Source organism: Convolutriloba macropyga, chromosome 9 (assembly GCF_964194025.1).
Source record: "Convolutriloba macropyga chromosome 9, txConMacr16.3, whole genome shotgun sequence".
Taxonomy (NCBI): domain Eukaryota; kingdom Metazoa; phylum Xenacoelomorpha; order Acoela; family Convolutidae; genus Convolutriloba; species Convolutriloba macropyga.
In genome coordinates this window covers 29,682,456-29,697,210 of record NC_134476.1, presented here as the reverse complement: position 1 = coordinate 29,697,210, position 14,755 = coordinate 29,682,456, and the positions used below count along the sequence as shown (strand labels likewise).

General features: G+C 36.9%; 2 protein-coding genes across 5 annotated transcripts in view; both read right to left on the bottom strand.

Annotated features, from left to right (window-relative positions):
* Positions 1-8,866: 8,866 nt before the first annotated feature.
* Positions 8,867-14,755, bottom strand: part of LOC142345719 (peptidyl-prolyl cis-trans isomerase-like) — a 41,587-nt gene continuing 35,698 nt past the window's right edge. The window contains exons 2-4 of the mRNA XM_075397993.1: positions 13,153-13,463; positions 9,453-9,637; positions 8,867-9,245 (exon numbers count right to left, since the gene is read on the bottom strand). Of these exons, the coding sequence (XP_075254108.1) occupies positions 9,144-9,245; positions 9,453-9,637; positions 13,153-13,357 (492 nt within the window). The 5' untranslated portion in view covers positions 13,358-13,463 and the 3' untranslated portion in view covers positions 8,867-9,143. The remainder of the gene's footprint in view (positions 9,246-9,452; positions 9,638-13,152; positions 13,464-14,755) is intronic.
* The window catches only part of LOC142345715 (methylcrotonoyl-CoA carboxylase subunit alpha, mitochondrial-like), a 151,540-nt gene continuing 150,557 nt past the window's right edge, over positions 13,773-14,755 (bottom strand). For all 4 annotated transcript variants that reach the window (XM_075397985.1, XM_075397987.1, XM_075397986.1 and 1 more), the window contains exon 16: positions 13,773-13,989. In XM_075397985.1, the coding sequence (XP_075254100.1) occupies positions 13,876-13,989 (114 nt within the window). In that variant the 3' untranslated portion in view covers positions 13,773-13,875. The remainder of the gene's footprint in view (positions 13,990-14,755) is intronic.

Below are 14,755 nucleotides of genomic sequence, written 5' to 3'. Positions count from 1 at the left end.
TTTCTCCATTTCTTGCAGTTTTAGCAGTTGCTCATAGATATCTCTCTGCAAGGGCGACAAGTTTGTCGGATCTGGGCACGTTTCAGGCGTTGGGAACCATAGTTTTTCATTTTCTGGTGCTGGTTTCGCTGGTTGAGCCTTTCTTTTTGGGGTGTCTGTAACTTGAATTAGTTGAGTTATTTCTGTTAAATAATTTTCGCTCATTTTTGCCACATTAATTAATTGAGGATCTACTTCTAACAACTTTTTAGCTTGATCTGATGTTAAGAATGAAAATTTGGCTATTTCTTCGCCTTTATTTATGGTAATTGGGTGATCAGTAATGTTCAGGACATAGATGTAAAGGGTATAATTTTCAGCAACTTTACTTAAAGAAGACGTTAATATTACTTCGCTGTCTTTTTCAAAGATTTCATTTGGAATTATTACCCCACAGAGGTCAGTGAATGATTCTAGTTTATCATAAAGCTTGCATTCTAATACTGCTTGTTGGTTTGGCTGTAAGACTTGCTTTTTCTGTGTATAAACTCCGAATTTTTTTTCGTTTTACAACTCTTCTGGGTTGCTTTTCTGGCTTTATTTCATTTATTTGTAATGTTTGATCAGGGAATTTAATGTAACATTGTCCTGGGCAGATGCTAACTTTATGCTTAACGAAGAATGGGTTGCCTAGGATTAAAAGTGAAATTCATACCTCTCATATTTCTATTTTGAGGGTTACTTGCACGATTAAACTGATTTGGTTGTTGAGTGTTATATCGGTTGTGTACTGGACTATCGTAAACTATACCCTGTCTAAGAAGGTTTTGGGGGGTATTTTTTGTTGGGAACCGATAAACTGGTCTATTAACATAAGCTGGATGAACAAATGGGGGACTATCTGAAGGTTCGGTCCAATAATTACGAGTTTGTGGCTGTTCGTTATAATGAAACGGTCTAGGGGCATTAAATTGTGGTCTAAACTCTCGGTAATTATTAGCACGAGGGGCATACGGTTGCTGGGGCCGATAATTTTGTTGAACTGGACGATAATTAGACTGGTATTGAGGGTAATTTGGTCGATAATTTTGGTATTGAGGGCGGAAATTTTGTCTATAACTTTGTTTATAAACTTGCTGTGGATAATGTGGTGTAAAAATATTTACTGGGCCTTGTTCTGGTGGCTCATTTTTAGGTGCTGTTCTCTGCTCAAGTTTCTGCTGAAGTTCTTTTTGATTATTTGAAATAACAGTTATTGCTTTTAACATTTTATCAGTGTTTGTTTCCGTTATTTCATTAAATCCGTCGTCAAAGTACTCTTCTCTGTTACACATCTCCCTTATTGCAATTTGTTGGCTAGCTAAGGTGCATAATTGATCAATGGTATCTGTATCTGGCCTTTCTAGAAGCTTAGGCTTAAGCCAATTTGGCATAGACTTAATAAAGAAGCGCTTTATTTGCTCATTTTTTCGATTTTCTGACATCTGTAGGGCAGAATCTCTTGCTGCTGTCTCTCTTTCGAATCTACGAGCTTCTGGGTCACCTGCTCCTGCTGGCGCTACTACTATTTCAGGTGCTGGATATGCTTTATTGGCTTCAGTTCTTAACTTTACTAAGAAATTTTTAACAGTGTCTGTTTTTGGATTAAACTTTTGATTCTCTAACTTTATAATTCTGATCTCTCTCAAGTCATCCTGCGTGAATCTATTTCTTAGAGCTGTTATACTGTCTTCGAAGACTAGTCTGGTAGCCTCTGGTAGGGTTAACAAGTATCGTAAAGCGTCTCCTTTTAAATGTAATTGCAGAAAGTTCGCTTGTTGCGCGTTTGCGATTGCTGCGACTCCGATTGCACCTGTTATTAGTTGTTCAAACTCGTTAAAATTGTCCGTTTCTGATCCGGAAAAAGGCGTGATGTTGATCTGCGCGTGTGCCATTTTGCTTTTTACCCGATTAGATTATATACTTTTCGTTCAATCAGTCTTACTTTCGTTCTAAAGTATTAAATAGCACACTTAACTTAACTTAATGGAGAGATTAAGGGGTTTTAAGAGATGAAAACAGTTAAATGAATAGCACAAGAATATCAGAAAAGAAACTACTGAAACCATTCGTTCCGAAAGTAATAAAGAAGGGCTGCTTATAAGCCTATTCCTAAAGCTCCGGTCGAATCGTCAGACTTATATCGTTGAAGCCGTATGGGCCGCCGAAGTCTCACCTCTAAAGAGTGCCCCTTAGTTTAGGGAAATTCGTGGGGACCACGACCGCACAGGCCTTGTGGAAGCTGCACTCAAATAGGCAACAGCATAATTGACCGAAGTCACTGTTTGATTCATTAACCTCCGGAGCTGGGCGGGGAAATAAAATATGATTGTTTTTTATTTTTTGTTTAAACTTTGTTTTGCCCTCTTTTTAGTTAATAATTAAGTGATGGTTGCAGTAATTTATTATTCTGATGTTATCTGATAATCAGTGATGATGTTATCAAGGTTAATATCTCTGTCAGATTGAAGTTTGTTACGAATAAGGCCAAATTTGCGAACTTTTTGATTTAGACTTTTTGCTGTCCAATAAATTGCAACACGTTTATCATCTTTATCTAGCACATAAATTACAATGGACTTATAAAATGAAGAGGAGAAAGCGGTTACTATCTGAGCTTGCGTTTTACTGTTGTTTTGGGTATAATTAATGTGGTTTCCTTCAATATGTTCAACAAAATTGGGGGAAGAGCGACAATTATTAATAGCGGGGAGAATTTGTTCTTTATAAATTGACATAAATAAAGCACCAAAATTAATTATACAAATTCATTTACTCACAATATCCTCGTTTGCAAATACCCTGTGTTGTTTTTGTCCGTTGTGGCGGCTGTGGTTGAGTTTGTTCCAGTTATTGTGCACTCAAACACTTGCATTGCCGTTGCATTTAGTCCACAGAGACACAAACACAGTTTCCACCCATTCTTTCCTTTGTTACTGCTTTTTGTGTTATCATCTTGCTCGGAAAGGAAGTGCTGGATGTGGTTCTGGATGATTGGAGGCTCTTAAGGTAATGAAGAAGAAGAGAAGAAAGAAAACAACAGAATAAAGAACGGAAATATCGAAAATATCAAGGAATTAATCGAATTATTGGTCCGTTAAACTGAAAAACAGTTAATAACTCCTGTCACCATGTCACGCACTGATTTTTAGTAGTGTTCCTCGTGGTGTTATTGAGGTTTATATGAGGAGTAATTAACTTGAATAATTGCCATTTTACAAGGACTTATTTTGGTGTTTCACAGTACAATTTTTAGCAGATATATTTTGAATAAAATTAGCTAGTAATAGCCTTTCATTGAGCGGTTCGGATGCATGATATATCCACTAGTTTGCCTTGCGTTTTAGTGTTTAGTTAGTCGCTATTTCTTCTGTAACTAAGTTTACCAAACTTGGAGGTTTTCAAGAGAATTTCCAGTTCAATCTTTAATTAATTTTAGCAATAATTATTCAATAACTTTAATAAGAAGTTTCTCAAGTTTATCAAGTTTTATAAGATGATAGGCAACTGATTTTTAGGCTGGTTCTCCGGTGTTCTGGTGATAGTTGGGTCCGCAGGACTGTGCCTTGAGTTGCATTGGTCCTTTGCAAATATTTACTGATTTTTAAGTAGGGCGATTTCCGGCTTTTGTATGTCTCTTGGTGTTTGTTCAGTACATATACAATTCCGTATTAGCACCTACTTTATCAGAATAATTACTTCACCAAGTACATAATCTCTCATGAAGTTATTTACTGATTATGTGAATTTATCATCAAGAAACTCAAAAAAGTAAATATTGAGGCTTTTAGGCACTTGAAGTGTTTGCTAGTAAAACTGTCAATCTGCGGTTGTTTCTAATAAACATAAACAAATTAGGGGTTACAGACCTAGATGGAAATACTGGCTATATATGGCCTTGAAACTAACTGAATATTAATTAATATAAAGCACTTAATTATGGATATTTTAAGGAATATCATCACGTAACTATAAGGAACGAAATAGGGGCGTGACACATACCCAATACCAAAATACATAATGCCAAAATACCCAGAGCCCTACAAATAATTCAATTGTTATAATCTTACAAAATAGGTAAAAACTCAAAATTAACGTACCAGTCCACAATTAAGTAAAAATGAAGCATTAAAAAAAGCGGGACGGAAAATCACACACACTGAGTTGTCCAAAATATGTTGAGGAGTCATTCTACTCATTAAACTTGACAAAATATGACAAATCATGAAAAAAATAGCCGTGGTACCTCACAGCAGAATTTAAATCCTTGACAGACATGGATTTTTATAAAATAGGAACAAAGATTACTGTGCATTTGAAATGCTAAAAAGGGAGCAACCATCAATGTAAAGTTACAGTCACTACCAACGGAGGGCAATTACTAGCAGAGAAAAACGAGCACAACGACGAATTGTTCCCACAAAAAGGCAAGTAAAACATTCTCAGCTAAATGAAGATCACAAGAACAGCAGAAAACAGCAAATACTCCCAGAAGCCGATTGCCAATCAGGTGCCAATTTCCAAAACATCTGTCTTTATCAAACACATCGGCAAAACACCGGACACTCAACAGCCAAAAAACCTCTGAAACCAATTCTGAAATGATGATTCTATGCCACAAGATTGGAAAATTCATAACGAGCATCAAAAATGTTACAAAAAATTGTCTGACTGAAAATTAAAGTCTTTCAAGTTGAGTAAAGAGGCTCGGTAGAATGCCGTCGCACAAAAGTTCCCAGCCCGCTCATCCATATTTCTGGCTTTAATATCCTCCAAAGTACGCGTAAATAAGAATTAGGAATATGAAAGAGCAAATGCTTTTTTCATTTTAAAAACAATGAATCCTCAAATGAGGAGAGACATAAATACACATGTCAGGACAAAATAGCTAAAACCAAAATACCTAACGCAAAAACAACCAATGCCGAAATACTCTATAAAAATATATAAAATTTATTGTTATATTCTTACAAATTAGATACAAGCTCACAACTAAAGTACCAGTCTATAATTAAGCGAAAATCAGCTAAACAGAAGCAATTTAATTCAACGGCACGCAAAATTATCACACAATTTTAATGGTTCACAAAAAATTGATGCATCGATTACTCATTAAATTTTACAAAAGAAAGACGCTAAACATTAGCAGAATCACATGTGGTAGCTCACAGAAAGTAACTACTTGACGTACGTGTAACAAACAATAGAAACAAGACTATGCATTGCAAATGCTCAAAATGAACAATCCATAAATAGAAAGAAACAGCCAAAAACCGAAGGAGGGCAACTACGATCAGAGAAAAACGCGCACAAACAAGGAATTATTCTCGGCGAAAGGCAAGAACCTCGGCCCAATGAAGGAGATCACAAGAACATGAAAATAATCCAGTTAATAATACGATAATTGACAGCACCCAATTGCCAATCAGGTCCAAAACTACATTGCAGCTGCGATCGACCACATCTGCAAAATACCGGACGCTCAACCACCAAGAAGCGTCAAAACGTACAAGAGCAACCAATTACAGAGAGACATTTTAAATTGCCCGCCAACTTCCCAGATTTCTGCCTTTATGACACGGAACAAAAGATAGAGCGAATGCATTTTTTGGCACACAAAAACATCTACATAGTCGTTGAAAACCAACAATGCTCTTTAGCTCTATGACGGAATTTTAAAATGTCCTCCATGCTATTTCACTAGCTATACACAGTTGATAATCAATTAGAGGATTTTATCTTTGTTATCTTACGTCCTACTTGACAGTGAAGAGAACTCGTAACGCAAGCTTTTTGTTAGCTTCCATAAACTCACAGCGGGAGTTTAGCTGGACAAAAGCTTCTGGAGTTTAAGAGAAAGCTGCAACCATTGTAATTGCAGAACAAAATCCAACAAGTCAGGTAAAAGGTCGTAGAGTTTTAAAAGGCAGATGAGCGAACTCGGAGTGAAAATTGATGAAAACCGCCTGGAACTAGCATTGAGGTTGCGAAAGATCAAAGCCCTCAGCTTTGGCCACGAATCAACCACCTTCGATATTGTAATTATTGAAAAACAAGATGTCTTGAAATTGTTCAAATAGATAGAATGCTTGACAGATGAAATAACTTCGTACTTTCTCGAAAGAGGTATATCATAGGTGAAAAAATACCCGGATCAGAGGAGAACAAATATATCCTTTGGCACTCATTTCCGATGCTGCAGAAGGGTCATCTAAGAATGCAATGGAAGGTTGACACTTGGGCGTTACGTCTCCAACTCAAGGCAACACCTTTGCATTCGGACTTTTCTGGAGCAGACTCCGCTCGATTCTGCCGACCAAAAGTTCAACACCACAAAAAATGATCATTTTGATTAAATTATTCGCAGGAAGTCAAAATCCTTCAGTGCATAAAATAACCGCCTGCGCCAATTGCACTACGAACGTATTTTATTCAACGTGATATGTATGAGTTATCTTGCATTTGTATGACCAAATTTGACCCCGATGTGACCTAAAACGTTTTAACCTCAAAAAGAGGTTTTACCTAAAAGCGGCAGTTCAATTGTTGAACTCCTTGTTCTCTTTTAAGCGTTTGTGTACAAGTTTTGGAACAGTTGAAGTCTTTTCGTCTTGCTTTGTTCGCACAACTAAGCAATGCCAATCAGCTTCTGACAAAAGAGCAATCCATCATAAAACCTCTGGGTTTACTGGCGTTGAGTATACCGGCGTTGGGTATACTGGCGTTGGGTATACTGGCATTGGGTATATTGGCATACTGGGTACAATGTCATTCATTATTTTGGAAATGTTTTCAATGCAAACTCGTTTGCTGTTATGTAACCATAAATAACGGGGAGATTAAAACAACGGTGAGATAATAAAAATTTACTGAAAAATACATTTGACAAACGAAAACAAAACAAATTCTCGACCAAAAAACAATTGAGACAAAATACCCTACTGTTGTCAAAAAAATGAATTCAGTTCCAAACCAATTAGCAAGCACGGAGTTCCAACATGAAACGAAAATTAAATTATTTAAAATTTCTCGACAAATTTATTAAACAAACGATTAGCCAGAACACCATGTAGCAGGCAGCAACAATGATCTCGAAAACAAATTCTCACGAGAGTTCTCATTCAACGAAGCGTGGTTCTTTCAATCCTTGGAGCGTGCACAGGTAAACATTATTCTTCCTCTTTATCAGCAAGAACTATGAACATTTTATTGTGCGCAAAGCCATGGACAAAGAATATGACAAGGACAAAAAAGCTGGCATTTCAGAAAACCGAAAATTGGTCGAGTCTAAATTAAAGTCCAAATCATTAACAACGTCACAGTATTTGGTAATTAAAAACCTCAAAAATTGTTTCTCAATTGCCGTTAGCATTAAAATGTCAAAACAGTAAACAGCACTATTATGATTCCGATCATCAAAAACGCTTCCAAGGGTGAACAATCGTTGAACTGTAAAGTGAATCCCACTGCTTTGAAAAGCCGCATTAGATTTTAAAAAATTGCAAGCGAACAGTGTGTGCATTTCCCCTTCTATCGTTATAGCTTATTTTCTGACAACAAGCATCAACAACAACCAGCACTCTCTCCGCTCTTCTTTCACCACATGCGGCATTTACTTTATACTGATAGGCTACATCCCCTGAATTAAATTGCCTCGGCTGTCGTTGAGCAATTCTTCCGACATAGTGGGTTTATGTTTTTGTTTGTTTTAGTGCTGTTCAAGAAAATTCTGTCTTTTTAAGTTCTAGAAAGCTTTTTTCTTCAATTTTCAGTGATCTTAGTTCCTCTTGTACCGAGATAAAGCGTTGGAACAAGCAATTGTGCAAAAGAATGAAAATCAAAGACATTGTAGCTGAGTGGTTAAGATGGCAGACTGCCACCCTAGGCAGTCTGCCCCGTGAGAGCGTTTTTTTGCACCTAAATTAAATTGAAGTGACCTGTCTGTCGTCCGACATCAATTCATATGACGTTAGTCGCTTTGTGTTAGTCACAAGAGGAACTAAGATCACTGAAAATTGAAGAAAAAAGCTTTCTAGAACTTAAAAAGACAGAATTTTCTTGAACAGCACTAAAACAAATAAAAACATAAACCCACTATGTCGGAAGAATTGCTCAACGACAGCCGAGGCAATTTAATTCAGGGGATGTAGCCTATATCAATTTTTCTTTAAGGGCGAAAAAACAATTTACCATGCCGGGATTCGAACCATTGACCTCCCGCACACTGACAGTAAGCACTGCCCACTCGGCTTTCGTTCGAGAGCAATTAAAAAAGATCAACTTAACTACTCATCGACCGAAAAGTCAATACCCTCCAACGTCAGCAAAAGATCCCTTTTATATTCATAACATATATTGAGGAGAGGGTACAATGCTAATCCAGCCCGAGAAAGCAACTGACAGCAGATTGTTTCCATTTGCGAGATTGCTGAGCTCTGTGAACGGTGTTTTGAATTTATTTTGCCAAATAATTTTTGGTGACTGAATAATTAAAATTGGAACCACACGCAAGTCTTGCGATTTTGGGTGAGGCAACAGCTGTGCCAACAAAAAATTTTCGGAGGCAGCCTCAACTCGAAGGATGCAAATGCATTTTCCGAGCTTTATGTGCGACCACAATATGAATCACTGGATAAATTTTCTCCAATGCAGCCAAAAAATAAAATGCTCATTTTTGGCATCTTTTCGAAAATTTTTATAGGATTTATAGGCACAAGATGAAAATTCACGATCACCGACTAGCGAACTTGAACTAGTAAAATTGACTGAATTGGTCACTAATTTCTGAAATCAAAATTGACAGAATTGGTCAGTAATTTCTGGGTTGGCTGGTCTCAATGAGAAAGAATTTCAAGTCAAAAATGTTTGAATTTCACATCGAAAGGAATCAGCATCAACGAGAATTGTGAAGTACTCATCGTGTAGCAGCAAACAGAACTGTACTCTCGCGTAGACTTATCATTAACAAAAATTATCACACAGCTGTTATAATCAATTTATCAATTCAATAGTATCCTATGAAACATGCATCATAAAATAGTAGCCGTACTAGTCGTTGACAATTTACGTACGCATGTGACTACTAAGCGCATATTCACACGTGAATCGTACGAGATTGCAATCGATTACAGTTGCCCACAGTCAGCGATGACAACTTTCTGCTTCGTCTTGCCACTCGAACTTCCGTAACTCTCGATCTTCTTCACTACTTCCATGCCACCAACCACCTAGAACACACCATTACAAGGCAATCAGAACGAAAAGAAACTTTTCAACAGTCCAATTTTTTTTAAATCGAAATCGGCTGTCCAAAACGAGGAAAAGATTCTTCTTCCCCTCCGAACTCTACGTCTCACCAGCGCCATATTACAAATTTCTGCACCGCTTACATCAACTTAATGGAAAAAAAAACAGTGGAATGAAGACTGTTTAACCTTTCCAAATACAACGTGTTTGCCATCTAGCCACTCAGTCTTGATGGTGCAGAGGAAGAATTGGGATCCATTGGTGCCTGGTCCAGCATTGGCCATGGAAAGGATTCCAGGTCCACTGTGCTTGAGATTGAAGTTCTCGTCAGCAAACTTCTCTCCGTAGATGCTCTTGCCACCAGTTCCGTCCCCTGCGAACAAAAAGACTTTCAATACAACTACATACAATGCATACCATACACGAATTCACATACTGGTACCTCTCTATTGCTCCTGAGAATTTCGAAAACTTTCGCAGAAGAAATATTCAGTCCTTAGAGCTTTTCCAATATGATCTCAGTTTATATGAAAATGCCCCGCTAAACCCTGGAGGCAGCAACTATCTTTATTTGCAGACGAGGATTTGAATACTGATAAAACGTTAATACGATCAATGCTTAGTAAACCTCATCTCTCAGCGCAAAATAAGTAAACGCCACAAGTCCAGAAAAACAAACGAAATATATTTAATTAAAACATATCCGGCAGATTACCGGAAAATAACCGCTTTTGATTCCCATAACCAGATTGGGATAAAAGAAATCGCAGTCTAAAACCACTTCTAGCAGAATGAGAGAAGAGTAAAACTAGCCATTCAAAATGTTAACAAGCTGCGAACTAAGGTAAAGCGAAAAAATTTAAGTACGACGAAGTAAAAATAAACATAGACGGCAGATTGCCTTAAAATTTGTCGCGATAGAAGCTTGTGGCCTTCCACGAAATACGATACAGATTGACTAGTCCTTTAATAGACGACTGGACTTTTTGGCTAGAATCGGACTGTCACTTATGAGACATACGCTCTTTAAGGAAAAAGCCCTAAAAGAGCGTTTTCAAAATTAATATTTGAAATCAAAACTCAAGACTAAATATTCAAGAATTAGGGCATATACGTTTGGCACTACTTAGATGCACACTATTGATGCACTAGTAAATGTTCATAAAATTTAAAAGTTCAGAAGTCATTTTTTTGAGGTAAGTCACGCAAGAGACCTAAAAGCAAAAACATAGCCGGCAGATAGCCGGAAAATAGCCGCAGTAGACGCTTGCATCCTTACATGAATTGAAAAAAAAACAAGTTTTTATTAGTCAATGAAAATTCTTTGAATTGTATGTCAGGACATGTCCTCTTATGTTTTTTTTTTACTTCGTCTAAGATTTTGTTTTTGTCTTATCCTGACTTTTTCAATGACTTCAGTGACTTTTACTGATTTGCAGTCAAAATTTGTCTGCGTGACGTCATTTCTGGTTTTAGGTCGATTGCGTGACTTACCTCACTCAAAAAATGACTGAACTCATTTATGGAACTTTTTTATGAACATTTACTAGTCACTAGTGTGCATCTAAACAGTGCCAAACTTCCCTAATTCTTGAGTATTAGTCTTGAGTTTTTGATTTCGAAAATCAAATTTGAAGAAGCTTTTTTGGGGCTTTTCCTTATGTTTATCTTAAAAATGACACGTATCTAACCCAAAAAAACCTAGTTGTCTACTAAGGAATGGGTAATCTGCCTTAAGTTTTTTTGGGTTAGATACGCGTCATTTTTAAGATAAACATAAGGAAAAGCCCCAAAAAAGCTTTTTCAAATTTGATTTTCGAAATCAAAAACTCAAGACTAATACTCAAGAATTAGGGAAGTTTGGCACTGTTTAGATGCACACTAGTGACTAGTAAATGTTCATAAAAAAAGTTCCATAAAGGAGTTCAGTCATTTTTTGAGTGAGGTAAGTCACGCAATCGACCTAAAACCAGAAATGACGTCACGCAGACAAATTTTAACTGCAAATCAGTAAAAGTCACTGAAGTCATTAAAAAAGTCAGGGTAAGACAAAAACAAAATCTTAGACGAAGTAAAAAACATAAGGACAAGTCCTGACATACAATTCAAAGAATTTTCATTGACTAATAAAAACTAGACCTAGAACGGACTATGAGTGAATTGGACCAGTTCCAAAATTAGATAAAAATAGAAAATCAATATCAAAATGCCGCTGGCGAGATCAAAATACCAATAGCGAGAAATTAAATTTGATTCCAACAAAAAAACTAGACCTAGAATGAACTATGAATGGATTGCGAAAACCATTTAGAAAAAATCCGATCCAAAAATTTAAAAAAACGAAGTGAAATTGCCGCATGTGAACAAAACTACAAGCGAGAAAGCGAACTTTTGTTCAAACACTTCTCACTTAAAAATTAGGGCGAAAAAATTGCACGCCGCAAAACCACTAGCCTTTTCGCTCCATTTCCAGTTTCGGCAAATCACTTCAAAAATCGTGAAAATGTGTGCATATCTTAAAACATAGGTGGCAGATTGCCAGAAAATAGCCGCAATAGATTCGTAGATCGGCAGTCTAAAAAAAACAGTAAAAAAGACAGACCAAAAAAAATTGTCTTTTCATTGAAAGCTGATCTGGTATATTTTGATTAAAAATCTGTATAAGTTATTGCTGCCTCTATTAGCCGATCTCAGATAACCTTCATTTAGAGTGACACACACCCACTTGACCTTTTCTCTTTGAATTAAAGTAAATAAAAGTCAATTTCAAAGTGAGGAAGTCATTTTTGAGAGTGAGGTAAGTCAAGTGTGACCAAAAATTTAATCACGCGAATGAACAAAACTCGCTCCACTAAGAGCGAAAAATGACGTCACGCATGCAATTCAGTTGAAATTGCATGAACGAATGAACAAAAAGTGGCTGTGACGTCATATGGTCGTAACAAAAATCATGACGACGAATTAAAAAAACATAGCAGGACAAGTCCTGACGTACAATTCAAAGAATTTTCATTGACTAAACAGGAAAACTAGACCTAGAATGGTTTATGAGTGAATTCAGAAAACCATTTTTAAAAAAATGAGATCAAAAAAATAAGAAAAAAAAATGAAAATCAATATCAAAATGCCGAATGTGAACAGAAAAACCCCCAGCGAGAAATGAAAATTTAATTCAAATTAAAAAACTAGGCCTAGAATGAGCTGTGAATGGATTGGGAAAACCAATTAGAAAAAAATCCAATCCAAAAAATCGAAAAAACAGTAAAAATCAGAGTGAAATTGCCGCATGTGAACAAAAAACCACTACCGAGAAACCGAATTTTTGTTCAAACACCGTTTTCTCACTCTACTTTAAAATTAGAGCGAAAAAATTCACGCCGCAAAACCGCTCGCTTTTTCGCTCCATTTCCTGTTTCGGCGTGACCAAAATCACTACTCCAATTTGACTTCAAAAATCATGAAAATGTGTGAACAGATCTTAAAAAAAAGACAGCGCCCCAATACAATTCAAATTCTTTGAATTGTAAAAAAACCAAGGCCAATAATAGCCTCAGCTATCGCTGTGCGGCTATTAAAAAGACAGCGCCCCAATAAAATTCAAATTCTTTGAATTGTAAAAATTAGGAGCGCAATAATAGCCGCCTGGAATTGCTGACGCGGCTATTAACAAATGACGTCACGCACATAAATTTTAACTGACAGTCAATGGTCGCAAGAATCATCGACGGAGACGACGAAAAACTACGATGTCCCCCAATAATAGCCGATATCGGTTTGCAGCTAATAAAAAAATTAGGAGCGCTATAATAGCCGGCTGCGCTGAGGTTGTTATTAACAAGTTTATAAATGTCCCTTGAAGTTAAATTTTTGCGGATTACTCGTACTTACCTCGTGTGAAGTCTCCACCCTGGCACATGAAATTAGGGATGACCCGATGGAATGCAGATCCTTTGTATCCGAATCCCTTCTCTCCAGTGCACAGAGCCCGGAAGTTCTCGGCAGTCTTCGGGACCACATCGTCTCTCAGCTCCATCTCAATTCGACCAACAGCCTGGCCACCAATGGTGATATCGAAGAACGTATGTACGACCATTTTTGTAGTTTACTTTGCACTTTGAAGGTTAAGCACGGAACAGAACAGAAAGTGACAGAGGAGTGTTTGTGTGTTAGTTAGCTGTTAAAAGTACAACAGAAAATCTGAAAAAGCAACACACAATTATTCTAACGAACAACTAAAGAACTGAGTAGACAAGCTGACAGGTTGAGCATTCTTGCACGTAAATCGACCGCTGAAATTTTCAGAGATAAGCTCGTGAATCTTTTAATGAACCAGAATATATATACGTACAATTGGTTTGTGAATCTTTTTCATTTGTAAATACTCAAGTTATAAAATAAGGCTAATATAAGAACTCCTCTATAGAATAGCAATCCGCTTAATGAGTATTACAGCAAAAAAGATTTGCATAGATTCGCCAAATAGCGCTAAAGCAAATATACTGGTAAAACACAAAGAACAATAAATAAATTTATCATCAGGCGTAAAACTGCTGTCCTGTAAACTATTAATTAAAGACTGCACTGAAAACAGGTTGTTCTGAGAGTAGCTAACTAAGATGGCACGAGTGGATGCAGGTCCACAATAGTTGCATGTCTGTTTACCGTGTCTCCATCCTTAAACATTACCGCTTCCACTGTACCGTCTACTGGGGCCTTGATAATGTACTAAAACACAAGAACACCTTCGGTCCCACACGCCAATTAAATTTAACAAAAGCAAAATTTAGACAGCTGAAATTAAGCTGCACAATATCTGGCTCTTTGATAGAAAAGGGATTAGGGAAATTTGACAGAACACCAGAGCATACAATTTCCAGAACAGCTTGCACTGCATAAAAGGCCACAGCTCAAAGTACAGTAGCGCACTCTTTTAAAACCAACAAAGTCAACCATTCCAACAAAGCCGACAGAATATACCCGCGAATGCTTCCAATCACTGGAAACTAAATCCAACAGAACAAAACCAACTATTTCCGGCGCATTGCGCTCGAACAATTGGTGGGGCTCGATTCCATTGTAAGGTTCGAAAAATAAAATTTTATTAAAATTTTATTAGCGGATTGACCAAAAAGCCACAGTAGGATCTGATGACACCGATTGAGATCAAAACAGGAACAGATAAAGAAACATTCTTCTACTGTCAGAAGCGCTGTTTTGATTTAATTTTGGCTGTTTTGATTTCTATCTCATGTTTCGCAATGAGTGGCTACAAGGATTAGTTTTTATACCAGTTAGCATGAGACTTGGTGACAAATACTCATTCGAACTGAATCCACCTTTGATTTCTTCGTTTTTCAATACTGGCGTTCTAAATATTAAAATGTTTTGCTGAGCAACGGCTGTTTTAAAGCAATTTCAGCAGGAAAGAAATTCACGCAAAGTTAAATCGACAAAATTGGGTAAAGCGAAGATTTTGATTGCACTAAAATTC